Source organism: Alexandromys fortis, unplaced genomic scaffold (assembly GCF_014885135.2).
Source record: "Alexandromys fortis isolate MF-2015 unplaced genomic scaffold, M_Fortis_MF-2015_v1.1 scaffold_161, whole genome shotgun sequence".
Taxonomy (NCBI): domain Eukaryota; kingdom Metazoa; phylum Chordata; class Mammalia; order Rodentia; family Cricetidae; genus Alexandromys; species Alexandromys fortis.
This window is the reverse complement of record NW_026068073.1, coordinates 178861-206535: the sequence shown is the minus strand read 5'-3', so window position 1 is coordinate 206535 and position 27675 is coordinate 178861. Positions and strand designations below refer to the sequence as shown.

Below are 27675 nucleotides of genomic sequence, written 5' to 3'. Positions count from 1 at the left end.
TGCTGGGATTAAAGGCGTGTGCCACCATCGCCCGCCCGGCTGTGGTCCTTATTTTATATCTAAGGAAATTGAGGCCCAGAGAAGCAGAGCAATTTGCCCAGAGTCAGAGACCAGTAGGCCAGTGCCTCAGATCCCTAAGGCATGATACAGGCAGGACAGGGTGCTAGGCTCTCCCTGTGCCCCTGTGGCTCCAACACCTTTCTCTGGGAGCTTTGATCTATCTGATCCTGGGGTCCCGGGACGTCTCGCTGGCTCTTCCTGTGATTCAGTGTAGAACTCGCCATTAGTCAAGGTTTTACTGAGGGCTCGCTGCAGCCTCACCCACCATGACTCTGCCCACCAAAGTCACCCCACTCCCGTCACCTGCCCCTGAGAACTTCAGGGGAGACTGGCTGGCTGGCACAACTGGAGTTTGAGTGGCAAAAGCGGAGTTCAAAGGTGTTTATAGTTCGTTTCCATGGTAGTTATACCAAGTGCCAGGAAGGTGTCTCCCTGAAGGTCAGGGCAGGGCGGATCTCGTCTGAGGATCAAAGCTGTCTTGCTGTGGTAGGTAGTATTTCCTCTTGGGCTCAGGGGAAGTCAGACATGGAGACTCACGGGACATAAGCATCCTCGCAGGAATGCAGATTGTCTTGGGTCTCTCCCTGGGGCTAACATGCTAATGAAACAACAGACTCCTTGAAACTGACAGTTCCCCTGGAGTCTCACGCTGGGAGAATGAAAACACAGAAGCCTGGCGCCTGAGGGGAACTGGTCTCGGGAGATCTTTCACAGGGTCCTGACAACTTTGCAGAAGAGAAAAGCTGGGTGAGGCCACACCCATGCAGAACTGCTTAGCTACACATACCTCTTACCCTCTCTTTAAATCTAAACCTCACAGTCTTTGCTTCTCTGCCTGACGTGGCCACACTGGGTAAACCTCCTCTCTCTGCTTTCCACTGTCACTGTAGGTTTAACTGGCTTTTGGAAAAGGTGCCCTACCCAGCTTGTTAGGGCTACAGGCCCAGGTACTGACCCCAACAATCTAGCAACAATATGTGTCCCTGGCTGAGATGCTTCAAGCCAGAGGAGCCACTGTCTTTTTGGCAGTTCCCTGGATGTCACTCCTGAGGAACAAAAGCCAGAGAAGGGGATGAGAGTTGGAAGAGCTCTGACTGGGAAAGCCTCCGGGTCGGCTCACAGCGCATTAGCCCGGCAGGTAAGAGCGCAGGGAATGCCGCGTGATGGTCTGAGGATGCAGCATGGGTGCCGCACACTTTCTTACCCCGGGGGCTTACCTTTCTGTACACCAGACCAGTGATGGCTGTTCGCAGCCTCATCTGCAGGACCTTGACCCTGTACATGTGCTGCTGCTCAAACAGGGTCTGTAGGCAGGCTGACAAGAACATCAGCACAGCCAGGAGCCAGCCCGTCCACGCCGGGGAGTCGCGATTGCCCATGAACTCCAGGAATAGGCTGTGGCGGGGAAGGGGGGCATGCAGTGAGGCCAGGCTGTGCCACCTGGGTGCAGGTTGGGAGTGGAAGGGGGACAGGCAGTGAGGCCAGGCTGTGCCTCCTGTGTTTAGAGTTGGTCAGTGGTGACCGACTGAACAAAAGGCCACACTTATTTCCACCCTGTCCACACTTCTTTCGTGTGACGTTGTTTTCTTTTTGAAACAGGGTAGGGATGGGAGCCATGTAGCCCAGGCTGGCTTTGAACTCACTCTGTACACCATGACCTTGAGTTTCTGCTTCTGCTGTCTCTGCTTCTTGAATACTAGGATGCAGGCATGTACCATCACTCTTGGTTTATATGGTGCATGGCAGGCAAACACTTTGCCAACTGAGCTACAAACCCAACTGAGGCCCTGGTTTGGTTGTTGTTGGGGACAGGATGTCATTCTGTGGCTCAGGTCTCAAGCCGATCCTGCTGCCTTAGGCCTTGAGGGTTGTGATCATAACCCTGCTCCATCAGGCGTGGCTTTACTTTCTATTTGGAGACAAGGTATCAATAAGTGTCCTAGGCTGGCCTAGAGCCCTTGCTGTAGCCCAGGCTGGCCTATAACTCACAATTTTCCTCCTTTAATCTCCTGAGTAGGAATGATAGCCCTTCGCCACCAGGCCTGACTCAACACTCCAGCTCTTGAGTCTGGACCGGGTACCTGCTTTGGCTGCTTGGACTTGAGGAGGTGGTACTGTGCCAACACCAGGCTTTGCCTTGGGTGTGTGTGGCTTTTGCCCCACCTCCCAGGGCCAATAGCACTTGAACAGGCCTGCGTTGGTCTCTTAGAGGAAGGAAATTGCATGGAGCAGAGACAAGTAGCTCACTTGAGTGAGCCCACTCAGTGGGAGGCAACCCCAACTGCCCATCCACACATCCTGACCAACGTGGTGAGTGCCTGGGGCTTTAAGCCTCTCATCTTGGTGAAGACCATTTAGCAGCAAAAGCTAGTTGATACAGTCGGGTGACAGGTTCGGTCCTTTGTCCTTCTGGGGGTCAGTTACTTTCTCCTCCATGTCTTCCCCACTCCTGCAGCCTCGCTCTCCGTGCTCCGGGGTCCCACGTCCCACCCAGATGTGCACAAAGAGGCAGAAAGAGCCCAAATTCTTCATCCTAGAAGGATGTCCTCACCTGAGGAGCTTGGGGACAGCGAACCTGAAGGCGTCACTGATGACCAGGCTGACGGTCCCCAGCAGGAAGGTGGATCGGAACACACGCCAGATAGCCCTGAGCAGCGGGCCCCGTGGGCTCCTCTCTGGCTGCAGGAAGGCCTCTGTCTCAGGGGCTGCAGCAGCACTGAGTCCTTTGCTCTTAAACAACTTGGAGTGCCTGGTAGAGAGGAGACAAGGTGTGGAGCCCACGTGATCCTCAGGGGCTGCAGCAGGCCAACAAATTCCCGTTGTTTTATTATTGGTATTGTTTGAGACAAGACCGTTCTGTAGCTCTGGTTGGCCTTGAACTCAGAGCACTGTGGGATCTCTGGGTCTCAGAGGGCCACTGCTTAGGGCCTTTCCACCATGATGCCCATTTTTAGGGTACTGAAGAGAATCCCCACTTAGAATCTCTGCTGAGATCACACATCGCACTCTGGGCAGATGTGCCCCTCGAGTCCAATCAGTGATCAGCCGGTGCTTGGTGGGACCACGGCCAGGCTGGGCATGCGCTGGGGGAGCAGAAGCAGGACCAGCTGATGAGCCCCGGCTCACCACTCACTCACCCCAGCAGCACACCACAGTTCCTCCTCCATTCCCTCTCCAGCTGGGAAACGAGTTCCTCTGAAGAGTTTTCTCTTCCAAGTGACCAGAGGTCTTTTGGTCCCAGCAGCTTCCTGTAGCCCCTCCACAGCAGCCTGTGAAAGAGGGTTCACCAGTGCCATCCTCGTGCCCCATCTCGGCCCCTGCAGGTAGCTACGTGACTCCAAGGAAGCCATCTCTGCTGGGTCCTGAAGGCAGTGAACCCGGCCCACCCAACCAGGGTGGCCTCTACAAGGGAGCTCATCTCCTGCCCCTTTTAAAAGGCAAGGAAGTAAAAATGACTGAGTGTTTTACTGGACAGCTGGCACCCTAGGGAAACAGACACTCTCTGGGAGTCAGAAGCCCAGGGTCCAAAGCTCGTTTCAGATCTTTGATCTTTCCAGCAACCTGAAGGGGAAGCTCTATTTAATGCAGATTTGCGTCCCTAGGCCTGCCAGGTGTGGCAAATGAAGGCTAGCGGCAGGCTGGGGGCAAGTGGTTTGACCTAGGATCTGGGTAACACTCCAGTAGGGCACAAAGCAGAAGGCATGGCTGCTGAATGTTTCGAAAGCAGAGTTTGAGGCTCTCAGTAGAGCTATTGGAAAACCCCTGTGCACCCAAGATGCTGAGTAATGACCCCCAGGGGCCAGGCCCTGGGCAAGCGCTTTCCCTATTGTAGGTCAACCTGCTCTGCTTCACCTGCGGTCTGGCTGGCGAGAGCAGGAGAGGGTGGCCCTGATGGGTGGCCCTGACTGCTGGCCTGGGCGCCTGCCAGAGCAGCACTAGTTGCTTTCTCCTCTGCCCTGGAGGCTAGAGACTTGGCCTTTTTAATCTCACTCTGGCGCTCGGCATGCAGTAGGTGCTTATTAAACACTGGTGGAGCGATGGAAGCTGAGTAATGGATGTGATTTTACTCAGCACCCGTTGCTATGTGCAAGCTGAATATGTTCTACTTGTGGAGGCAGAGCTGTCCCCATCTTACAGAGGGTAGAACTGGGGCTCTGGTATTTCTACCATGGTTTACTAAGAGGTAGAGCCAGAGTTCAAGGGTTCTCACTTTCTCCAGTGAGTGAACTGGGGCATACTGGAGGGGTACACTGGAGAGAAGCTCAAGGCTGGTGAAGAGGCCTGGGTGGGTCTGGGAGGACACTCTGGGGATGAGTGGTGTTGACAAGTGAGAGCAGTAACACAGGTCGGGGGCACCACCCAGCCCTGTACCTCACTCACCCAGAGGCCCACCAGAACATGGCCTTGGAGGGAAATGAGGCCTCAGTCTCTGGACATGGATTCTGGAAAAAACAAAAGGCCAGGGAGAAACCAGTGATCGTGTCCACCTGTCGTCCCAGTGCTGAGGAAGCTGAGGCAGAGAAAAGAGTGTTCAGGTCCATCCTGGGTCACATAGCAAGGCTTTGTCTCAAAAAGGACGGGCTGACCTTGGTCTCACAGCCTGAAGTGAGCAGGTGGTCAAGGTTAGGGAGACAGGGTGAGCTGACCACGAGCTTAATCCCCCCAAATGTGGTAGATGTGGTATCTCTTTACCAGAGAGAGATTTTAGTAAGCTCAGAGCTTCCTGGAAGTCAAGGCAAAAAGAGCTGCAGGACCAGGCTCACACCTTTGATTCCAGCAGCAGAGGCAGGCAGACCTCTAGGAGTTCAAGGCCAGCCTGATTTACAGAGCCAGTTCCAGGTGAGCCAAGGCTACAGAGTGAGACCAAAAGGCTAGAGGGCTAAGGAGTCGATAATGAAGAACAAGAGGCACTCAGAAGAACAGCTAACACTCTGCTGAGGCAAGGAAGTTCTCAAATAGCTAATGCCTACAATCCCAGCGCTCCGCAAGCAGGAAGATTGCTGTGGGTTCTAGGCTAGCCTGGGCTACCTATTGAATTCCAGGCCACCCTGGGCTTCAGTGTGAGAGCCTGCCTTAACAAAGCAAACAGACTTCAAAGCAAGGACCAAGTTATGAATATGAGATTATGGGGCCTGGCGATAGAATTGTGTGAGCATGTGTGTGTGCATGGGGAGAGCTCGTGTTGGGGGCTACAGCTTCCGGTGTCTTCACTGCTTCCTCTCCCCCTTTAGCAGGAGGCCTTCCCTACACATGATTCTACAACTCAAACTGAACTGCTCTCCTCACCGTGATGGACTAAAAACCTCCACAACTGTGAGCCCAGATAAGCTCCCCTGCCATTGCTCCTGCCAGACCGTTGTCACAGTGGCGGGACAGTAACTAATCCACCATTCTTAGATGCATCCTGTGACAGCAATCCTCCTGCCTTCCCAGGGCTGGGGTCACAGATGCCTCCAGGATGGGACGAGCAGCTCACATTTTGCTAAATGGCTGAAAGAACAAACAACAGGAAAACACAACTTGCGTTCTAGGCTAACTCCCTTTGGACGCATGGTGTTGTTGACCTCAGAAGGGGACCAGAGATAAAGGTGGCAGAGGCTCTGACTTACCAATGGCTGGGAGTCTTCAGAGAAGAAGGGTGGCTGGTCCACCAGACAGGACAGCATGAACTCTGCCACCACCAGGAATAAGCACAGGTAGGTGGCCAAGTGGTGGAGGGGCTCATGGTGGAAGTTCTGTGGGGACAGAGAACCCCACTGAGCCCAGAAGTGGCAGTCACAAACAGTGAAGGGGTTCCAGAGGTCGAGGTTGAGACTGGATATGGATCCTGAGGCCTGGAGCAATTTCTAGATAGGTACCAAGCCCTGGTGCAAGAAGCATGGTCCTAGCATTCCTAGTCATCCTGGCTCACACACATGTGGCTTACCATGTGAGTGAGTCACAGCCCCTGGCGCACTGGTTCGCTTCCTTTCTCCTTTCCAGCCCAGTGGTGGTTTGAATAAGACTGACCCCATGGGCTCCTGTGTTTGAATGCTTAGTTACCAGGGAAGGACACTATTTGAAAGGATTAGAAGGATTAAGAGTTGTGACCTTATTGGAGAAAGTGTGTCACTGGGGTGGGCTTTGATGTTTAACAAGCCCATGTCAAGCCCAGAGTCTCTCTCTCTGCATATTGATGAGGATGACCTCTCAGCTACCTCTGCAGTATCATGTCTGTCTGCACACCACCACACTCCCCACCATGATGATAATGGACTAAACCTCTGAAACTGTAAGCCAGCCCCAATTAAATGCTTTTTTTAAGAGTTGCCTTGGATGGGGCAGTGGTGGTGCATGCCTTTAATACCAGCACTCAGGAAGGCAGAGACAGGCAGATCTCTATGAGTTCAAGGCCAGTCTAGTGAATTCCAAGGCAGGATCCAAAGCTGCAGAGAAACTCTGAGTTGCCTTGATCTTTTCACAGCAATAGAATGGTGGCTGAGACAAGCCCCAACTTCTCTTTTAGCTGGTTTTACTAGCATCTATTTGGCACTGGGTTCTCCATGGCCTCCCTGCCCTGGTCACCTGAGCACCAGCTGGATTTAATGGTTCACACCCAAACTTCCCTTATGCAGGAGGAGAAACATGAGTTTGAGGTCAGCCTGGACTAGAGTGTGAGATCAATCTCAAAATAAAACAACATCAACAAAAGAGAATAAGGCAGAGAGTGGAAGATCAAGACAGAACACGCCCTCCCCTGGACTCTGCATACATACACACATAGCACATCATCACACATACCCACACATGCACATAGCATATCCTCGTGCACACCCACACATGCACATAGTATATCCTCGTGCACACCCACACATGCACATAGTATATCCTCGTGCACACCCACACATGCACATAGCACATCCACACATGCACATAGTACATCCACACATGCACATAGCACATCCTCGTGCACACCCACACACGCACAGAGCACACTGCATCCTACACTGGAGGAGAGGTACTTGTTGGGGAAGCTGTCATGTATGGACAAAGGGAGAGAAAAGCGGCCTGACACCCACCAGGGCCCCACTCACCCCTGCAGAGGCCTGCTGGGCCACGTTGATAGCTGGCAAGAGACAGCAGAGCAGCCAGTATCCAAATAACACCCCAGAAGCCCGAACTCCCTTCTTTCTCTCCACGTGAATCAGGAAGGTGGCAAAGCTCTAGACAAGAAAGGGTGGAGGGCAGAAGGGGAAGCTCCCAAGTCCTTCCCTCCCCACGCTCTCCATACTAGAAGAAAGCAGAAGTTGGGGGCAAGCTGGGCTCTTGCATAGGCAGTGATTACCATGGTGGTGAGCCACACAGTAGGGTGAATGAGAAGCTCTGGTGCCTGGGGCATCCCCTGGCGGATCCTCCACAGGGGCATGGCCACATTGAAGGTGTGTAGAAGTATGAGGGCGAAGCCGAGCACCTGGAGAAACAGACTCATAAGACTGTCGGAGGGAAAAGAAAAACGGAGGCGGACTGGAGAAGACACTCTGCAGTGCCTGATGGGGGCTCTGGCAGTGACGTCATTGATGTGGCATCCCTCCTCGGGAGGCATTGACACCCATCGACACCCATCCTGATCTTCAACTCTCATGTCAAAAATGCTCAGCAATAAACTGCACCTTGCACCTAGCCAGTGTTTCCCAAGCCACCAAAGAGGCTGGAAGGTTGCGTGTTGGGGTGACTTAGGATGTAAAGTGAAGGTTACTCGCTAGGTAAAGAATTGTCTTCTAGAATGAATGGTCCTGCTGGGAATCTGTGGGGGTGGGGGTTGCTCTTCCTCCTGGAAGCCTCCTCGGCTCTTCCCAGGCTAATTTGCACACACCGGGAGAGTCCTCTTAATTCTTACTGTTTCATTCCATCCTGCCTCTCAGGACGGCCATCCCAGACCGAGCCTCTGGTCCTGAGTTTGCCTCTGCTAGACTGTCTGCCTCGCGTGTGGTAAGTGGAATCTCCTAGACTGGTCATCGGAATAATTTGGCTTCAAGCTGTAGATTGGCCTGGTGCCTGTAAACAGTCTGGCCATGGGTCAATGGCCTTGTGTGGGAGATGTCCCTGTAGAGAGGTGCCTCAGGTCCCCCATGAGAGGTTTACTGTCCACAAAGGAACCTCAGGAACACCTGCTCTTAGACCCAGACAGTCATCGCTGTCCCTCCCAAATCCTCACTTTGTTGAATTCCTGACAACTGCCACAAATTTTACCCTTAGACTCTACAGAAAAGACATTAAACCTTCTGGTGTAATGTCACCTCGCTGCAGCGTGGCTATTAGCAGACTGAAGCCCCCGTGGCACTCTAGGCCGTCTTACATTCTGCAGCTTGACCTGAAGTAAATATATTGTAAAGAAGACAAATGTTCTGCACCCGACAGCCAGTGCCCTATGCAGCCTGCACCAAAGCGCTGCTGGCCCTTTTCTTTCTCTTCCTCGGAAAGCTGTAGCCATTCGCTGGCACTTCCGGTCCTTCCAGGGGACAGGTGCCCTTTGTATCCTAAGCTATAGCCTCCGGGTTAACATACAAAGTTTTGCAGTTGTCTGTTTTTTCTCTTTCTCTATGATTATACTGACAAGATTCACTGTCCACGGTCATCTGCTATCTTAATTAATTTTTGCAAAAAAGCAACACTCTGAAACTCTCAGACTCTTGCAAGGTGAAGAAGAAAAGGTGTTTGTTTCTTTTTTCCTTTTTTAAAAAAAGTCTTTAAAAAATCCAAGTGCCAAAAAGTCCTCCTGAGCCCCATGACCAACAAGAACCCTAAAGTTTAGCAATGTGAATTGGGAGTGGGATTGGGAGTGGGATTGGGGATATATCAGCACTGGAGAGGTGGAGGCAGACAGAGCAGTTCAGCGTTAGCCTGACCTACCTAGCGACTTCCAGGCCAGCCTGGGCTACATGAGAACCTATCTTAAAAAAAGAAAGCAAAAAGGATAAAAAAGAGTCTTAGTCAGGGTTTCTATTGCTGTGAGAGACTCCAGGACCACAGCGACTCTTATAAAGGAACACATTTAGCTGGGGCTGGCTTACAGCTTCAGAGGTTTAGTCCATCATCGTCATGGCAGAATGCATGACACATGCAGGCAGACATGGTGCCGGAGAGGCAGCTGAGAGTTCCACATCTGGATCTGCAGGCAGCAGGAAGAGACTGCCACTCTGGACCTGGCTTGAACATCTGAGACCTCAAAGCCTGCCCTCAGGAACACACTTCCTCCAGCAATGTCACCTACTCCGACAAGGCCATACCTCCTGATAGTGCCACTCTCTATGGACCTATGGGGGTCCATTTTCTTTCAAACTACCACAAGCAGGTAATTTTAATTATGTCATAAATGTAATTTAGATCCAACCTTCTTTTACTAAGTTAGTAAGTTTCTTATGCTGCTCTGATTTATGGTATTAAAAAAAAGGGAATAAAGCAATAAAAAAGAAAACCAATAAGTAGAGGAGAAAAAAAAGACAGAGAATGTAGTTGTGGAGGCTTAAAGAGGAAGTACCCTCAGAGACACACAAGTTTGAATGCTTAGCCCATAAGGAATGGCACTGTTAGGAGGCGTGGCCTTGTTGGAGGAAGTGAGTCACTGAGGGGGCGGGCTTTGAGGATTCCCATGCTCAAGCTACACTCACCCGGGCACACAGTTGCTTCTGCTGCCTGCAGATCAAGATGCACACTCTCTGCTACCTCTCCAGCACCATGCCTGCCTGCACCATGCCTGCCTGCACCGTGCCTGCCTGCCTGCACCGTGTCTGCCTGCACCATGTCTGCACATCATGCCTGCCTGCACTGTGCCTGCCTGCACGCCGCCATGTCCCACTGTGGTGATAATGTACTGAACCTCTGTAACTGTAAACCAGCCCCCATTAGTTTCCTTTCTAAGAGCTGCCGTGGCCATGGTGTCTCTCACAGCAGTAGAAACCCTAACTACGACTGTGAGTATGAGGATATATTTTGGATAAGGAAGGTTAAAGAAAGAACATTAGCTTGGGATGAGCAAGGGTTTTGTATGATGAAATTAGAATTCTCTCTAAGGTAAAAATGACTGGCTGCTTCCAAAGTGAGAAGGGAAAGCTGAGGCCCAAACTGAAAAGCTTCAGCATTCTGCACAAGAACAGAGCAAGTCCGAAGCCATGAACCTTCCAGAGGGCGCGAGCATGCTGACATGCTGTCAGATTCCAGTACACAGCTACAGCTGAAACTGAGGCCTCTGTCAAAGCATGAGGGTCCCTTCAGATACTGGCGGCCTGACAGAAAAGAAACTTAAAGAACAAACATTTTATGTTTTATATTTTCTACTACCTTTTAAAATTATTTTTTAATTATTCATTTTTATTTCATGTGTATTGGTTTTGCCTACGTGTATGTCTGTGTGATGATGCCAGATCCCCTGGAGCTGGATTTACAGACAGGTGTGAGCTGCCATGTGGGTGCTGGGAATTGAACCTGGGTCCTTTTGAAGAGCAGCTGAGCCATCTCTCCAGCCCTCTACTAAGATTCTTACCCGGCTTTTAACTACTTGAAAACCAGTCTTAAGATTAAAATGTTTTAGAAAACTGTTTGTTTTAGTGTACACACCACTTAAATATTACATGAAAGTTAAGACTAAAATCTACTGCTTCCTCCGCAAACCTGGAAACTCTTTCTGCGGCGTCAACACCAGAGTTGAGACAAATGAGGATAAGAGAGACCAAAGGGAGCCAGTGCAAGATCAGCCGGGGGATGGCAATGCCTCCTCTGGAAAGGCCTTGGGACCCTGGAAGCCACTTTGTCCTCTTCATTAGACAGGCCACAGATGCAAGAGCTTAGGCTTGAACCAGGGTATGCAAAGAAGAAAATAATTACAGGAAGAGATGCCTTGTTTGCCTAAGGAATGGGGAGCTCACAGGGGGAGCAAAACTGTACCAGCCACAAGTGACATAAGCAGTGTAGAGAAAAGTTAACGTAGCCAGGGGCTCTTCAGTCCCTAAGAGTAATTGTACCAAGCCTTTGGCTGATCTTAACAGGCAAAAGAAAAGGGTTAATGTTTGGCCCCATCACTAATGATATTATAAAACAAAATTTCCCCAGATTCTGACCAGAATTTATATCAAATCCCAGTTTAGCCAGGCATCTGGTAGTGTCATGGCTTTTGAAAGAGAACCATGGGTTTGGTTCCACCTTATTTAAAGGAGCATTATCGAGTCTTATTAAGTCCTGCCTGGAATGGCTCTCAAATCCCAGGAAGACAATAAAATTTGTTTCTTCCAAAATGCAACAGAACTGACTTCAAACAGGACAGGCATGGAGGCTCACACCCTTGATCCCAGCACTGGTGAGGTAGGTTTGTGGATCTCTGTGAGTTCAAGGCCAGCCTGGTCTACAGAGTGAGTTAGCCAGGGTTACATAGTGAGAACTTGTTTCAAGAAAAAAGATATTTTACAATTATTAGATACTAGTGTTGTGCTTTCCTGTTGTTTTAAGGGACAAGCCACGCCCACTCCTTTTTTACCTCTGACCTCCAGCCCGCGCTCGCTCTCTCTCTCTCTCTCTCTCTCTCTCTCTCTCTCTCTCTCTCTCTCTCTCTCTCTCCCTCCCTCTCTCTCTCCCTCTCTCTCCCTTTCTCCCCTTCAATAAATGCTTTTATGGCTACTTTCTGTGTCCATGGGTCTGCTCACACGCACCCGCTTCATTGGGAATTCTGCCGCATGGCTCCCCGCTGATGGGAACTCTGTCACCGCTCGGGTGCCTGGACTCTGGAGCTGGTGCCTGGCACCGCTGGGAACCCGCCGGAGCCTCCTGCTGGTGGGAAACTGTAGCCGCTTGTTTCATTGTATCGTTTTAAGAATAACAACTAGCCCCATCTTTTCTGAGCTGGATCCTGAAGTGTCAACTTTTTGTTTTGTTTTGCTTTTTGAGACAGGGTTTCTCTATGTAGCTCTCCCTGACTGTTCCGGAACTAGCTCTGTAGACCATGCTGGCCTCAACTAATAGAGATCCACCTGCCTCTGCCTCCCATCCACCACCCGACTGCAATTTCTACACTGGGTCAAACTGGACAAAACTTCCAGGGGACCTCTTGTCAATAACCTGGTTGTTATTATTAACACCTGAACACCTATATACATGACAGGGTATCGCACCCACAAAACCCAGAGCTCCACCACAGAATGTACGCTGACAGGTTCCAACCCTTCCCTCAGAAGCTTCACAGCCTCGTCCCTCGGAATGGGACATCTTATACTTCTGTCTGACCATCTGTCAGACCAACAAGAGACAGGGCCACATTGCTTTTGTGCAGCTTGAAGAATCTACTTGAAGAAGGGACCTTCACTCAAACGTCCAAGATTTAACCTGGCTGCATCTGTTGGGGGTGGAGTGTGGATGCCAGTTGAGGATGGGTGGTCATATCAAGCCATGTCTCACTCAAGACAAAACGATCCTTATTTCAAGGGCAGCCAACAGCAGCCAGACTGCAGTTGCTCCCTGGCTCTGTGCTGTTACCACACCATCTGACTGTCTCTGCAGAATCTCTCTGAGGAAAGCTACCCCCAGGATGTCCCATGCAGCAGCACTGCTGACTCCTGCCGCGCCATATCATAGCTTATCCAACCTCCTCCACTTCTGCCTTATTTTCCGCCCTGGCAAATTCCTTCACTCCCACATCACTGTGGTATCGGTGATGGCCATGGCATGCAATCTCTACTAGGAAGTCCTGGAGAGGGATGGGGTTGTGTGGATGGCTCAGGGGGGAAAGGCTCATGCTTACTATATCGCCTTTTATAAAAAACGGTAAAACAATTGTATAGCAATTTTTAAAAATGTTCAGCGGGACTCTACGTAAGGAGAAAATAAGCATGGAACCCTCCAGGAGTGCGGGTCAGTGGCAGGACATCCGCTGTGCAGGTCTGAGGCTCTGGGATCTGCCCGCAGTACAATGGAGCAAAACAGTAAGTAGACGGAGTGTGTGGCACGTGCCTGTGACCCCAGAAACTGGCAGGGGAGGCGGGGGATCACAGGAGCTCAGGGTCATCCTTAGCTACATAGTGAAAGCCAGACTGGGCTACTTGGGACCCTGTCCTAAAAATAGCCAAAACACAAATACCTGCCGAAGTTATAAAAAGACTCGTCCTTGGATGGCTTTAAATTGACTGTTTGTACCCCAGTGTGTACCCACAGTAAATGAGAAATGCCGGGTCACTGTAGCTAGGTGAGTGTGTAGATTTGCTCAATCTGTTTGTGAGAACTTTGACCATGGGTTTATCTCTGTCCCCTCTTCACTATTGACCTGTTTGGCTAGTGGCTTCCCTTCTTGCCTCTGTCCTATGTTCTTGATGGGAGGTGGGGAGTCTCTCTGCCAGGTTCCAACCTGCCCCCAACACAGCTGCCCGCCCCCCTCCATGGTCCCAGGCTCCCTGGTCCCAGGCTCCGTGCTACCATTTTGACTTTGAAGAGGTAGGACATCCGGAGGTAGCACCTGCCATGGCGATGAATGTAGAAAAGGTAGATGGGGCCGAGGACCCAGAGGTACATGGGGGGCGCCCAGCTCCCAGCTGTTCTCAGGAAGCACAGGCTGAGCAAGTGATGGGCCACAGGTTCCTGCTGTGTCTGGTTCCAGACCTGAATGGAACATCGAGGACACTGTTAGGATGGTAGCCACCTGGGTCCCAATCTCACCTGCCTATGGGACAGACATTGCATGAAAATATTTCAAGCCCTTTCTGGTGTGCTTTTTGTTTTTTCACCCTAATATCAACTCCATAAGGCAGATGAAGGCTAGCTTATGGGGGCCCAGATAAGGTAAGGAACTTGCCTAGTCAGCTGGGAGGCAGTGGGGGCTGGCTTTGAACTTTTGATTCTCTGGCCTCAGCTTCCCAAGTGCTGGGCTTACAGATGAGTTGCACCCATTACTTTATAAGAACTCTGGTTGGTAGTTGCTACTGTACCCATTTCATAGACTGAGGTACCAAAAGGGAACTGTCCCATTTGCACCACACAGACAGGAAGTGGTAGAGCTGACTGTGCTTCTCTGACAAGGAGGGATACTGAAATCTCGCTGTATGCAGCCTAACGCGGTAGACTCAGCACCGGGCATGGAACAAGCCCTCGGTGAACGCGAGCTCCAGCCATTACCTGCTGGACTCCAGGCCCTAGATAGAGTAGGGTGTAGATGAGGAAGGTAGGCACAGAGGACATGCCGGCTCATTAGTTTTATGCAAATAAGAATCAAAGTCCCCAGTCTTAAACCCTGCTGGGGCCCAGGTTTGGTGAAGGGATCTGGATCTATCGCCACCACTCACTGGCCTTATTGCTTCCCGAGGTCAAGTATTTGAGGCTGGAGTACCGCCTTTCCCAACAGCTCGATGGGACTCACCCGCAGGTCGGTGCAGGGTTGTCCCGGTGAGGCCATTGGGAGCCTTCAGTCCATCAGCCCTCGGTCTGTCAGTCCCAGAGAAGCCTTCAGAGCCCGGCTCCAGGCTGGGGAAGAGGCAAGGCGGGGCGGGGCGGGTTTGACTGGGATTGGAGCTGGGAAGCGAGGGCCTGGGGCAAGGTCCAGCCGCTGTGGAGGTGGAGCTGTTGTTTGGTAAAGTGATTCTGGAACACGAATGCGGTCTAGATGTAGGTGATGTAGGTGCTGGAATGAATGTAAAAAGTCTTAGTTTTAAAAGTAGTTATGCTGGGCAGTGGTGACTCACTCCTTCAGTCCCAGCACTCTGGAAGTGTGGCCGGGGATCTCAGTGAGTTTGAGGTTAGCCAGGGTTACCTAGTTAGACGCTATCTCAAAAGCAACAACAACAACAACAAAGCAACAACAACATCATTCCTAATAGAAAAGCCATGCCACAAAATACATCCTTTCCAATAAAGAAGCCAAATCACAGATTTCATCTTGTTATGTGCACGTGTGTGCATGTGTTGACAAAACCGACAGCTCTTACCATTTTTTTTCCCTTCTTCTGAGACTGGGTTTCTCTGTGGCTTTGGAGCCTGTCCTGGAACTCGCTCTGTAGACCAGGCTGGCCTTGAACTCACAGAGATTCGCCTGCCTCTGCCTCCCAAGTGCTGGATTTAAGGCAAGCACCAACACCGTCCAGCTATGCAGCTATTATCTTAAAGGGAAGAAGAGGAACTTTATTCTGGAGCCGTTTTGAGCCATGGCTCAGGAACATAGATTTGGGTCACTCAAATTCCATCTTCTGTCAGTGTTCTGAGTTACGTGGGACAGCTGAAGAAAGAGGGTCACTCCAAGATGAATTTAGGCCTTACAGTCAGCAGGGAGGGACAGCCTAGGTGAACTGTACCTCAGACAGCCCTGCAGGAGCGAAGTTACTGATTGCTACACAAAAGTCGCTTTCTGGGTAAAACATTCCTTGTGCCAAAGCCCTGATCTAATCTCTGTGTTTCATGATGGAAAACATCGCACGCCTGCCACTTTAGTCCTGGTGTGTGCTGCGTGCAGCCCCCAATAACGGCAGACGCTCCAGGTGTGCCAGGACCCTCTGTGTCCAGGGTCATGCAGAGGCCGTAGAGCCCCTTCAGACAAACAGCCCTGCAGATGACAGAACACAACCAGTCTTTTCTACAGCGACTTCTTCAAGCTCTAAATGCCTCCAACAAACAGCTGTTCCGTTCTGCTGTTTGCCCTAGAATACAGCGACTCTGCTCGATTTTCACCACAGCCTTCCAGCATGGGTGCAGTGTCACGAACTTTTATAGTTTTACAGAACAGAGAAAGTCATAAATCAAGGCAAGTTAAGAATACATTGACGAGGCCAGGCGGTGGTGGCACATGCCTTTAATCCCAGCACTTGGGAGGCAGAGGCAGGCGGATCTCTGTGAGTTAGAGACCAGCCTGGGCTACAAGAGCTAGTTCCAGGACAGGCTCCAAAGCCACAGAGAAACCCTGTCTCGAAAAACCAAAAAAAAAAAAAAAAAAAAAAAAAAAAAAAAAAAAAAANCCCTGTCTCGAAAAACCAAAAAAAAAAAAAAAAAAAAAAAAAAAAAAAAAAAAAAAAAAGAATACAATGACGAGTAAGTCAGAGAGGCAGATATGGCAAGGTGGAGGCTGCTTTCCTATAGGCCCGAGATGTTCTCCAATGATGTTCTTAGCTTTCAGATTGGGAGAAGCTAGTTGTTTACTTCTATCAATTTTAGAGTCTGTAGATTCTAAAAGTTTTTTCTCTATTGTTGTAAGATGTTAGCTTCAACACAGGGAAAAGGAGGGCCAGAACCAGCCAGGATAAGGCCAGCAGCCTCTGGGCTTGCAACATTCCAGTCTCGCCACTACTGAAATTCTAACCAGCCAGGTTCTTCTCAGGAGCTGTCGTTCAGAGGTGTGCGCCGCATGTCGAGGTCAGAGCACAGCTTTGAGGGTCATCCTCAGGAAGGCAGCCCGCAGCCTCTCATGGTTCTGAAGCTCACCTTTCCCATCAGACTAGACAGTAAAGCCTCTTGTCTCCACCTCCTATTGCTGGCCACCACATCTGGCATGGTTCGGGGATCAAACTCAGATCCTTAGATTGCAAAGCAAACACTTTACTGACTGTGCCATGGGCCCAGGACCACCCCTGCACCCCGTCCCTTACTCTCTGGTTGCACTGGTACTTTCTATGTAACTCAAGCAGGGTGTTAACTCATGGAAGTCCTCCTGCCTCAGCCCCATGAGTGCAGGGTTTGGTTATAAGTCACATTCAACATGCATGTGTGTGCCTATATTAGGGAGCGAATTTAGGGCCTTGCTACTCATGCACTGAGCTATTTTCCCAGTCCTTTTAAATATTTTACGTTTTATTTTTTCAGAGAGTGTCTAAAGATGTCCAGGTTGATTTTGAACTTGTTCTGTAGCTCAGACAGGCCTTGAACTTGTATGGTTAAAATAAGATTTTCTTATAGGATTTAGTGCTGGTGGGGGGTGTAGGAAAAGGAGAGCCAAATAACAAATTTCTAAAGTGCTTTTTAAAATTACATCTGACTTGTGAAATATGTGCATCAAAAGGATTTGGGACTTATTGACTATGTCAGTTCATAAAAAAGCTCTTAATCAGGACACTGAATCTGGGGCTACTCGGTTCAGAGGCTGCGCGGAGTCCTCCCGGACGCCAGAGGCACAAGCGGCCGCGGTTCCCGGCGGAGCAGGTGTCCTAGAGGTCTTTCTTGGGGGCGAGACGCAGGGCCCCGGCGCGCCTGCGCGGAGCGGCGCCTGGGCGGGGCCTGGGCTTGTCAGCGGAGCGGGGAGGAAGGAGCCGGCTGCGTGCGGTGTGAGGGGCGGGACCGGGCGGGCTGCGGAGGGTAGGCACGCGGAGGCCGGGCCATGCGTGCGGGCCGGGGTGTCGTGGAGCTGCTGCTGCTGCTGCTGCTGAGCAGCGCGGGGCGGGCGGGCGGCTCCGAGGACATCGTGGTCGGCTGCGGGGGCTTCGTGAAGTCGGACGTGGAGATCAACTACTCGCTCATCGAGGTGAGCCGCCGCGCGTGGCCGGGGGCGGGCTGTGCGACCTCGGGCCAGGCTCTCTGCGGCTCCACACCCTTCCCTAGCAGCGCCGAGGGGCGGGCGGAGGGCGGAGAGGGCCTACTAGACCCTGGCTCCCCCAGCCCGAGACTCCTGAACTCAGATCTGCCCAACCCATATTGCAGAACCTGGAAACCACACGTGTCACTCTCCATACTGCAAACCCCGAGGTTCGGACTCATGGTTCCTCCATCCTTCCTGGGGTGCCTTTAAAGAGATCGATCCCCATCGCTAAGTTCGGGTGTGGAGCCCCTCTGGGGCTGTGAAGCCGCCGCTCTGTCCCCACTACTCCTTTGCTTTTCCAAGTGCAGAGTTTCCAGCCACCCTGCATAGTCGCTGCAGTTCCGCTAGAGATTTGTGAAGCAGTTTCTGCCTGAGTCGAAAGTTCCGTGAAATGGTTATCAGCCCAGTGGGATTCTGACCCCGAAAGCCCGTGAGAAGAAGGGGGATGGGACTGGAGAGAGCTCTGGGCCTGGTTTTCCCAAGGAGGCTGGTAGCCAGAGAAGGGGGTGGGACAGGAGGTAGACAGGGGCCCAGTAGGAGAAATGTGGGGGTGCCAAAGAGAAGGGTATCCGAGGCCCCTTTGAGCTGCTCCGGTGCTGGCAGTGACCTCCTTTAGCATGTCCCTTAGGACTGGGGGAAAAGGTGAGAACAAGGCGTCCCCACCCTGATTTCCCTTTGCCCTTTCTCCAAACCCCAGTCTGTACGTGTAAGACTGCGTTAGACGGGGTAGAACCTAGAAGCGTGGTTACCTAAGGCAGAGAATCAGCTGCTATCTTCTAGACTTCCTGTGTGGTTGGCTGATTTATATTTTATTTTATAATTTTTTTTGAGACAAGGTTCTTATGTAGCCCAAGCTGGCCTCAAGCTCAGTATACCCAAGGCTGGCTTTGAACTCTGGACTCTCTTGCCTCCAAAGGACTGAATAACAGGGGTATGCCCTGGGTCTTTCTACACAGGACTCCTGGGAATTGCTGGGGACATGTTACTAGGTACAAGTGCCACCTCCAGGTTTTGCAGCGTTGGGTGTCTCAGAAACTGCCTTGGAAGGGCTTTTCAACTTGAGCTTCCTCCAGCTTTGGGAGGAAGGGGAGGGCAGTTGGGTGCTCTTACCCCCATGCACTAACAGGGATTGAGAGAGCAGAAAGTGGATTTTGTCGCCCATTGTGAACTGTGTTTCTCGAGCCCTAGGGTTCCTTGTCCACATGTCTGGAGCAACCCACCCTTTTGTAATCGCTGCTTATGACATCAGACATTTCATGTATGTAATCCCCACTTAGAGATATGTTGCCCTTTTCTGATGTGTACTTTACAGAAGATGTACTATATGGGCCAGAGAGTGAAGTATGGCAGCCATACTTCTGATTTTGAATGAATAGGCTTCCTAACTACATAGCAAGCCAGAGTAAAAACATAACTAGAAACCGGCAGATGCACAGACAACAATGCATCCATCATTCAACTGAGTGCGCAGCATCCAGCAGAAATTGAGGAAGTCACCCGGAGTCCTCAGTGTAGTGAAAGAACATTACACCATGTTAGAGATGACACCATCAAATCAGGTGCTTACAGCATCCATCAGAAACGGACTGGGGAAGTTGAGGCACCAGCTGGAGTCCTGCTTGAGCTTTCTCTCCATGTCTGAGTTTCCCACAGCCCAATCTGTGGCTTCCCCAGGCACTTTTCTATCACGGATGGACAGTAGTGACATCTGTTGGGAATGGCTCACCTTCCAGCGGTGCTGCTCTCTTCCCCCCCTGCCACAGTGATGGGGCCAGTCCTTGGAAGACGCTTTTAGAGAGACATGTTTAGGTCTGACATGGAGACGGGAAAACACTGCTCCAGAGCAGCTTCTCAGTGAGTTCAAGCTGCATGTGACAGTTTGCCCATACAGTGTATTTTATAACATGTAAGTAATCTAGGTAATCAGTTTTCCCTCCTCCTTCCCTTTCTCTTTTGAGACTTGCCCAGGCAGTCTGGAGCGTCTGATCCTCCTGCCCTCGCCTCTCAGATGCTGGGCCTGCAGGGGTTGTGCAACCATACCTGGCTGCCATTTCAGCCTTCTTCCCTCTGTTTCTGCTCGAGGTGCCTTCTGAGGTTCATGCACTGAAGGCTTGTCTCAGGGGGGAATCTCAGTGCAGAGAACGTCTGTCCTTCAGCAGTAGCCTGTGCAGCTAAAAAGAAGAATCACAGGGGCCGGAGAGATGGCTCGGTGGTTAGAAGTCTTGCTGGTCTTGCGGAAGACCAGGGTCAGTTTTTAGCATTCACACCATTGTCTGCAACTATCTGTGACTCCAGTCCCAGGGGATCCGACACCCTCTCAGGGTATCAGGTACCCACAGACATCTATGCAAAACACTCATGCATAAAAATAAATACGTCTGTAAAAAATTATAGGTTCTAGTGGTTTAACAATCAGAATTCACATCAAAACAGGGTTCTTGGACTTGGGGTGGAAGCTTCAGTCAGCATGAGACCTGAGTTCCATCCCCAGAACCCTTGTGATTTAAAAAAAAAAAGCCAGCCTAGCCTGCTTGGTGAGTTCCAGGCCTTTGAGAGACCCTGCCTGAACAACACGGTGAGTAGTTCTTAAAGAGTGGCAGCTGAAGTTATCTTTTGGCTTACGCGCACACACACACACACACACTCCCCACTCTGTTTCTCCTGATAAGCAGCCGTCTTCAGTCGCAGGACGTGACTTGGGTTAGCAGCAGCTGGTGACTCCTCTGGGTACTGCCTCCTGGTCCTCCAGGCCAGTGCATATGCAGTACATGCATCTGAATTTCTTTATGGTCTGGAACAAATTCGTTTTTACCCTTGACTGAATAACTGGACTCCACAGTCAGTAAGTCTTTGTCTGGGCTGTGTGGATCCTGCCCATGAGCACTGCGGGCCATGCCCTACTTCATACTGCTCCTTCCAAAGTGCGCCCTGGGGCCTGACTGCGTCTATGTTTCCTAGGACTCCACTGGATCATGCCTGTATTTTTGCTACAGAATATTGTTTTTTTTTTTTAAAGTGTGTTTATATGTATCTATATGTGGTTATGTGCACATGAGCTCAGTGCCCTTAGAGGACGGAGGAGGGCATTGGATCCTAGAGCTGGGGATGAACTCTGCAAGAGCTGCAAGTGCTCTGAGCAGTTCTCGAGCCCCAACATTCATATTTTAGAGGTCAGGCTGATGTCATCTGACCCAAATGTGTTTTTACAGATTGGGACACAGGATCAGAGTCATTGAGCCATGCAGGCCGGCTGAGGGATTTGCCTCTAACCCTCTGGTGCGTCTCTGCCTGATGGTGCCCAGTGGCTTTCCTTCAGAGCGTATTAAATAGAACACTCTTCTTTTTGAGTGTGTACCCCATGCCTGCTGCTTGCCACACCACTGTGAGTAAGCGCGGGTATCCTGAAGCAAGGTGTCTCTGTTTGTACTGTGAGGAAGCTTGGCCTCTGGAGGTGCCATGACTTTGTTAAGGACACCCAGTGTAGGGAGACCCTGATATGGCTTTGCACCTTGCAGCTTAGAGGTTTGTGTCCACAGAGCCTTAAGGAGGGTGAATGTATTGGATGTCTCTCACATCAGTCTTTGTCCTGGTGGTGGTGGTGGAGGGCTTTAAGTGACTACTCTTCTAAGCATCTAGAATCATTTGGGGCGCTAATAGTTCAGCCCCCAGTGCTTACCCTAGACCGTCTTGTTAAAGCTTTGGGGGGCAGCCCAGGAATCTGCCTCTTGACTTGCCTTTCTGTCTGAACAGCAGTGCTGGAGTAGAACTGAGGGCCAGGCAATCATGGATTTAAACACATTATTGTGTGTGTCCATGCGTACTGTGTGTGAGGTCAAAGGATGACCTTGTGGAATTGGTTCCCTCCCTCAGCCTTGATGTGGGGTCCTGGACTTGATCATGTCTCCAGGCTTGTGCATTAGGTGCCTTAGCCTGTTGAATTCCTGCTGGCCTGGGAACCTGGATTTTTCACAAGTGCCTTGCTAATAGCAAAATTAGAAAGTTTTAAACTCAGAAATTTACATAAACAAGTTACTACAGCTACTTAAGCAAACCTTTCAGTTTTTCAGCATTGAAAAACAAGACTTTGGGGATAGGCTGAAAAGAAACATAAATAGCATTATTTTGGGGTGCCCTCTCTTCTTTCCCTCTGTCCCCAAAGCTGTTGTAGCAGCTAGCTGAGCTAACATTGGCGGACAAGACTGCATGCAGGCATCACATGCTAACTGGTTCTCTAAGACACTTGGTTTTTAGTTTTCTTTCCTTGCTTTCCAGATAAAGTTGTACACTAAGCATGGGACTTTGAAATACCAGACAGACTGTGCTCCTAACAACGGCTACTTTATGATCCCCTTGTATGATAAGGTAAGAGGCAGAGGGACTTCAGTCTTCATCCAGTGACTCTTTTTTGTTAAATTTATTTATTTATTTTAAGATTTATTTATTTATTATGCATACAATATTCTGTCTGTGTATATGCCTGGAGGCCAGAAGAGGGCGCCAGACCTTTATTTATTGAAGATTTCTGTCTCTTCCCGGCCACTGCCTCCCATTTCCCTCCCCCTCCCCCAAACGAGTCCCCCTCCCTAGTCAGCCCAAAGATCAATCAGGGTCCCTGCCCTGTGGGAAGTCCAAGGACCACCCACCTCCATCCAGGTCTAGTAAGGTGAACATCCAAACTGCCTAGGCTCCCACAAAGCCAGTACGTGCAGTAGGATCAAAAACCCATTGCCATTGTTCTTGAGTTCTCAGTAGTCCTGACTGGTGACGGGAGCTGGCCTCCCTGCGTGCAGACACTTGTATTGTAATGAGCAGTGGGATGCAGATTTCCCACAGCTGAGTGGATACAGTGGGGCACATATGGCAATATCTCCAGGCATTCTAGCCCCCACAGCCTCACGGGATGCTGCAGGCACCTTAGCGGCGGGAGGAGTAAGGGGTCAGCTCTCCTGCACGGTGGGTGTCAGGCAGCACTCTCCTGCTACCTTGTTGTGGGTCATCGGGCTGGCACAGTGAGCCCTTTATCCACTGTATTAGCTGGCCAGCGCACAGATGGGCTTCCACATGGCACTCTCCCTGCTGCTAGGTGGGAATTTCTGGGTGTCTAGCTTGGGCCTGGAAAGGAGTCCAACTGGCACCCTCAAGAAGACCCAGGTGTAGGATTTTATTTCAGATGGGTTGTTTGGGGTAAAGTAATCACATTGCACTCCATCCGCCCTGGCCTTCGGGTCTCCTGCCTTCACCTTTCATGGCTTTCCTTGTAGGGAGATTTCATTCTGAAGATTGAGCCTCCGCTGGGCTGGAGTTTTGGTAAGTGAGCTGAGTGACAGAGCACTTTGCCGGGGACCACACTGCGCTGTCATTTTCTTAAAAGAGCATCCTTCGTGGTCTGTACCTCTTTCTGGGAAAGCTGCCGTGGCAGCTTCAGTTCATTCACAGTCTAGACACGAACTGGGACCTCCTTTCTGTCGAAGGCCGGGGCTGTTTCTGTTTTGGGTCTCGCCTGAGCTAGCCTCAGACTTGGGTCTTCCTGCGTCAACCTCCTGCAGTTGAGGTTACAGATGTGTGCTACCGTGTCTTGCTCCCCTTCCTGCCCCCCCCCATAAGGGAGTGTTTAAACGTTGTAAAATTTGCCCCACTGCAGAATCCAGATGTATATGGACTGGGGATGATGGCTCTTTGGAGGGGAGACTCGTCTTCAGGCAGTGGAGGATCCTGTCTATAAAGTGGCACCCGAGGGATTCCTTACCTTGGCAAAAGGCCACCTGTAACTCATTTTCCCAGAGAAATCCTATTTCAGTAAAGTTGAGGCATCCCAGGAAACTGGAGGGGGCCAGCCAGACCATGGAGCAGAGGTCACTTTCATGGCCTCGGAGGCTTGTTTCTGCTCCCTCCAGTCTAGGCTTCTTATTGAACTGTTCTTCCAGATTTGGGCACTGAATGTAGCGGAATCACTCAAATTTTCTTCTCTCTCTCTCACTCTGTAGACCAGGCTGGCTGTGAACTCACAGAGAACCATCTGCCCCTGCCTCCCGAGTGCTGGGATTAAAGGTGTGCCAACTCTTCTTTTTTTTAATGGAGGGAATTTTTGCAAAGTACACACACCTGCCTAGTTTCCAGCTAATACGATAGAATTTCATGCTGCAGGGTTCACTAACCTGTAGCACTTACAGGTGACCCTGTCCTCACCTTCTAGAATGACAGGTGCTCTGTTTCTTTCTGTGTTAAGGATTGAACCCAGGGTCTTGTGTATGTGGTGTCTCTAGCCCTTGTAACAGCTTTGCTGTGTGTGTGTGTGTGTGTGTGTGTGTGTGTGTGTGTTCTCATTTCACTACGGAGTGATACAGTTGTACAGACTGGCCTTGAACTCTTTGTTGCCCAGGCAGGCCCTTGATCCTGTAATCCTTCTGCTTCAGCCTCCAAGTAGCTGGGATTGGAGTCTGAGCCACCACACTCCATTTAGGTCATTTTGTTTTGAACTTGAGCAAAATGAAATCAAACAGGCTGCTTTTAGTGTCTGGCTTCTTCCAGTCTTGTTTATGATGCTTTATTGTGTGTGTCTAGGTCATGTCCTCTGCTGTGTGTGTAGTTAGGGTTTCTGCTGTTGTGCTAAAGCACCCTAACCAAAGGCAGCCTGGGGAGCACAGTGTTTATTTCAGCTCACATTCTCAGGTCAGCACCAACACTGAGGAAGCTGAGGCCATGGAGGAAATCTACACAATAGCTAGTCCTCCATAGTGGGCTGGGCCTCCCACATTAATCAAGAAAGTGCTCCATAGACCATCAAGATTCTCTCTTCCCAGGTTCGTCTAGGTTTCTGTCAAGTTGACCAAAACCAACCAGCCCTCCCCACCCCAGTCCAGATGTTGACATCAGGCGTCTTCTTCAATCACTTCTCCCCACTGAGCCTGGAGCTCACTGATTTGGCTATCGGGCTGGCCAGTGAGCCCTAGGAACCCTGTGTCTGCCTCCTCAGTGCTGGGCACAGATGTGTGCTTCTGTGCTGGGGACCAGACCTGGGTCTGGCTGAGCCATCTCCCCAGCCCTTTCCTTGTATTTTAAAAGCTCAACTTTCTATTGTGAACCTTCTGGTTTTCTAAAGAAAATGCATCGTGTTGATATTAAAGGATCAGATGGTTGCCCTCTACAGCCACATTTGTGAGGGATTGGAAGCTGGGTGGTGTGAATTAGTAGTCAAACTGAGTCAGCCTGCTCTGCTCATGTCCTTCCTGTGGGGTTCCTGTTGCCATGGAGCTGATGGTCCTCTTTAGGTCTGGAGCCAGCATGTGAGATTGGAGTTTTGTCACACACTCTGTGGAAAGATCCTTTAACCTTTTCATGACTCAGTTTACTTCTTGGTAAATTCTTGTGTCCCTTGAAGAATGCTCTGGGCGTGATGCCTGGTCCAGAGTGAGTCCTTTGGCACTGGAGACTGTCCCAGGTGGTGAAGTGCTTCCTGTATAAGCCAAGCGTGGTGGCGTGTGTCTGCAGCCTTAGAGCTGGAGCTAGGGACAAGAGTCAGCCAAGGCAAATGGACAGGTCCAGATTCAGTGAGAGACCCTGTCTTAAAAGCACGGTAGAGAGCTATAGAGGAAGACAGCTGCCACTGACAGCTAGCCTCCACATGCCTGTGCACACACCAACTGGAACATGGACCGCAGGCACACTAATGCACCAGCAATACAGTTGCAGTGTGGAACTCGGGGAACCCATTCCTTCTGCGGGGTGGGAGGAGACTTGTGCTTTCATTTTAGTTCTGATTACATGAGGGCATTACTTCTAGAAATACTTAGAAGAGTCTGGCTGGGAAGTATGTTCCTTGCATGCATGCTGCCTTTTGTCTCTTGTCCCTACCTCTCCTTTCTTGATTTTTCCCCAGAACCAACCAGTGTGGAGCTGCATGTGGATGGTGTGAGCGACATCTGCACGAAGGGCGGGGACGTCAACTTTGTGTTCACTGGCTTCTCTGTGAATGGAAAGGTTTGGCTCCAGGCTCTGTCTGCTCTTCTCTACATTGCTCTGTTGTGTGCCACCTCCTGTCACCATTACAGAAGTGGGGCTCTTGCGCTCTTAGGTCACCCACAGTGAGCTTCAGGGGCCTGTGCTTTGTGGCAGCCTGGGGTCTGCTTGATTGTGGGGGATGGCCTGTGGTGGGGTGCACATGCCCAGGACCTGAGTCATTGTGCTTGCTGTGTGAGAGCGAGGTGCACTTCCTCCGGGGAAGCTCCTTCTACCCCTTCTCTCGGAGCTGCTCTGGTGAGGTGCTGGCACCCTGGGCAGTGAGTGCTGCTTCGTGTGTGTGCGTGTGCGTGTGTGTGTGTGTGTCTGCTCCATTCTCAGTGGAGTCCTCGTTCTTCCTCCCACCGACCCCCAAGTAGAGATGAGGGCTCTGCTGGCGAGGGTCCAGTGTGTGACCTAGAAGTGCTCTTTTGTGCTGGAAGTGAGGCCCTCAAATGTCTTCTGTGGGTTTCTTATTGCAAGAGGGGATCTTGGGCATTTTTCTTTCTTAGAGGTTTGTAAAATAATGATACATTTTTAAAAAGATTTTTAATTATGTGTGGATATGTATATTTGAATGTGGATGTCCTTGGAGGCCAGAGGCATCGGATCACCCTGGACCTGGAGTTAAAACAGTTCCAAGCTGCCTGATGTGGGTGCTGGGAACTTAACTCCAGGCCCCTGCAAGAGCAGTGCTCACTGTTAAGCAACCACTGAGCAGCCTGCAGCCCCACTGTGGTACACATGCTGTCTTACATTCAGTGTTGCAGCATTTTACTGTCCTGTCCCCTCTTCACCAGTCCTGACTACATCCTCCTCAGAGAGGCCCTTGACACAAAGAAAAATGTTTTAGGTGCCACTTTGTGTGCAGGAGCTTGAAACAGGGGCCTTGGCTCCTTGGCTGGCTGAGCTGCCCATTGGGTCCTGACGTCCTCCTTCTCACAGGTCCTCAGCAAAGGGCAGCCCCTGGGGCCTGCAGGAGTTCAGGTGTCCCTGAGAAGCACAGGCACTGATGCGAAGATCCAGTCCACAGTCACGCAGCCTGGCGGAAAGTGAGTGGCGTCCTGGAGTCTAGTCTGGCTGCTAGACCAGGCTGGTGGGCATGGGGAGTTTGGGTTGAGGGGGTGGGCTCAGACCCTGATTTGGCTCTTAAGCAAGTTCATGCTTTCAGAACCCACATTCCCTGAAGTGGGAGTCATCTGACCCACTGTGCAGGTGGTGATTAATTAATTACCAGGCACTGTCTGTAAAGGCTGTGCCCCAGCTGGTTTGAATGGGCTCCTCCATTTGCTGTTTGGCTTGGGACCCCCCTGCTTTGCTTTTCTAATTTACAGATGAAGGTAAAGAGAGGTTCCTGGGAAGACCAGTGTGAGTGTTTCAGATTGGCCAGGTGGTGCTAATGAGCGTGTGCTGACCACAGACTAACACAGTTAGGGTTCAGAGACAGCGTTTTACCATTTACATGGAAACCGTTTTGTAGTTGGATCTGGTGGCTGTTTAGTTAACCTGCGGGATGAAATGTAGAGCTGTTTACTGCGCTGTGCCGTGGGGCGAGCACGGCTGTAGCTGTGTGTATGTATGTAGCGGGACGTGCTGGGTTAGAGCATTGCTACTTCAGCCTGCAAACCCAACCATCATGGTAACTGCAGCTAATAGTCAGCTTCTAGTGTGTTATCCAACGTCAAAGTCGCCATCGATTGGCTGTCCCTGATCAGTGCCTGGTCTTGGTCTGGAGTAGCACCCGGCTGTGCTTCTTCCTGGCCCAGCCTAGACTGAGTGTCTTTCAGCCAAGTTCTTGGGACCAGAAGGGCCTCGGTTTCCAGAATTTGGAATGTTTTCATACATACAATGTGTTAGTTTCTCAGTGCTAATAATCACAGCTCACAGGAGGGAGGCTCTTTCTGACTCATGGTTTCAGACCATGGGCATTTAGCTTTCATGTTTCTGGGCCCCCTGCCCCAGTGACACACTTCCTGCACTGAGGCCCCACCCCCTACCTATAGTGACACACTTCTTCTCTGAGGCCTGTCCCTCTGTGTTCCCCCAACACTTCCCAATGGTTCATCCCATCCCGAAGCCATCAACGGCTGATTTGTTGGTTAGGCAAACCCCTCTGA

The 27675-nt window shown here is 50.8% G+C and overlaps 2 protein-coding genes across 6 annotated transcripts in view; one reads left to right on the top strand and one right to left on the bottom strand.

The window, feature by feature from the left end:
- Positions 1–14572, bottom strand: part of Abcc6 (ATP binding cassette subfamily C member 6) — a 50968-nt gene extending 36396 nt beyond the window's left edge. For 3 of the 4 annotated variants that reach the window (XM_050121190.1, XM_050121192.1, XM_050121193.1), the window contains exons 1-9: positions 14429–14572; positions 13492–13674; positions 7385–7510; positions 7134–7262; positions 5670–5795; positions 4441–4502; positions 3198–3329; positions 2612–2809; positions 1278–1455 (exon numbers count right to left, since the gene is read on the bottom strand). In XM_050121190.1, coding sequence (XP_049977147.1) covers positions 1278–1455; positions 2612–2809; positions 3198–3329; positions 4441–4502; positions 5670–5795; positions 7134–7262; positions 7385–7510; positions 13492–13674; positions 14429–14464 — 1170 coding nt within the window. In that variant the 5' untranslated portion in view covers positions 14465–14572. Of the gene's footprint in view, positions 1–1277; positions 1456–2611; positions 2810–3197; positions 3330–4440; positions 4503–5669; positions 5796–7133; positions 7263–7384; positions 7511–13491; positions 13675–14428 lie in introns of those variants that run through there. The other variant, XM_050121191.1, reaches the window with a different exon arrangement.
- A 2745-nt stretch (positions 14573–17317) lies between these two features.
- LOC126488127 (nodal modulator 1) overlaps positions 17318–27675 on the top strand; it is a 55452-nt gene continuing 45094 nt past the window's right edge. For both annotated transcript variants that reach the window (XM_050121337.1, XM_050121336.1), the window contains exons 1-5: positions 17318–17509; positions 21836–21925; positions 22825–22870; positions 25440–25540; positions 26504–26610. In XM_050121337.1, coding sequence (XP_049977294.1) covers positions 17366–17509; positions 21836–21925; positions 22825–22870; positions 25440–25540; positions 26504–26610 — 488 coding nt within the window. In that variant the 5' untranslated portion in view covers positions 17318–17365. The remainder of the gene's footprint in view (positions 17510–21835; positions 21926–22824; positions 22871–25439; positions 25541–26503; positions 26611–27675) is intronic.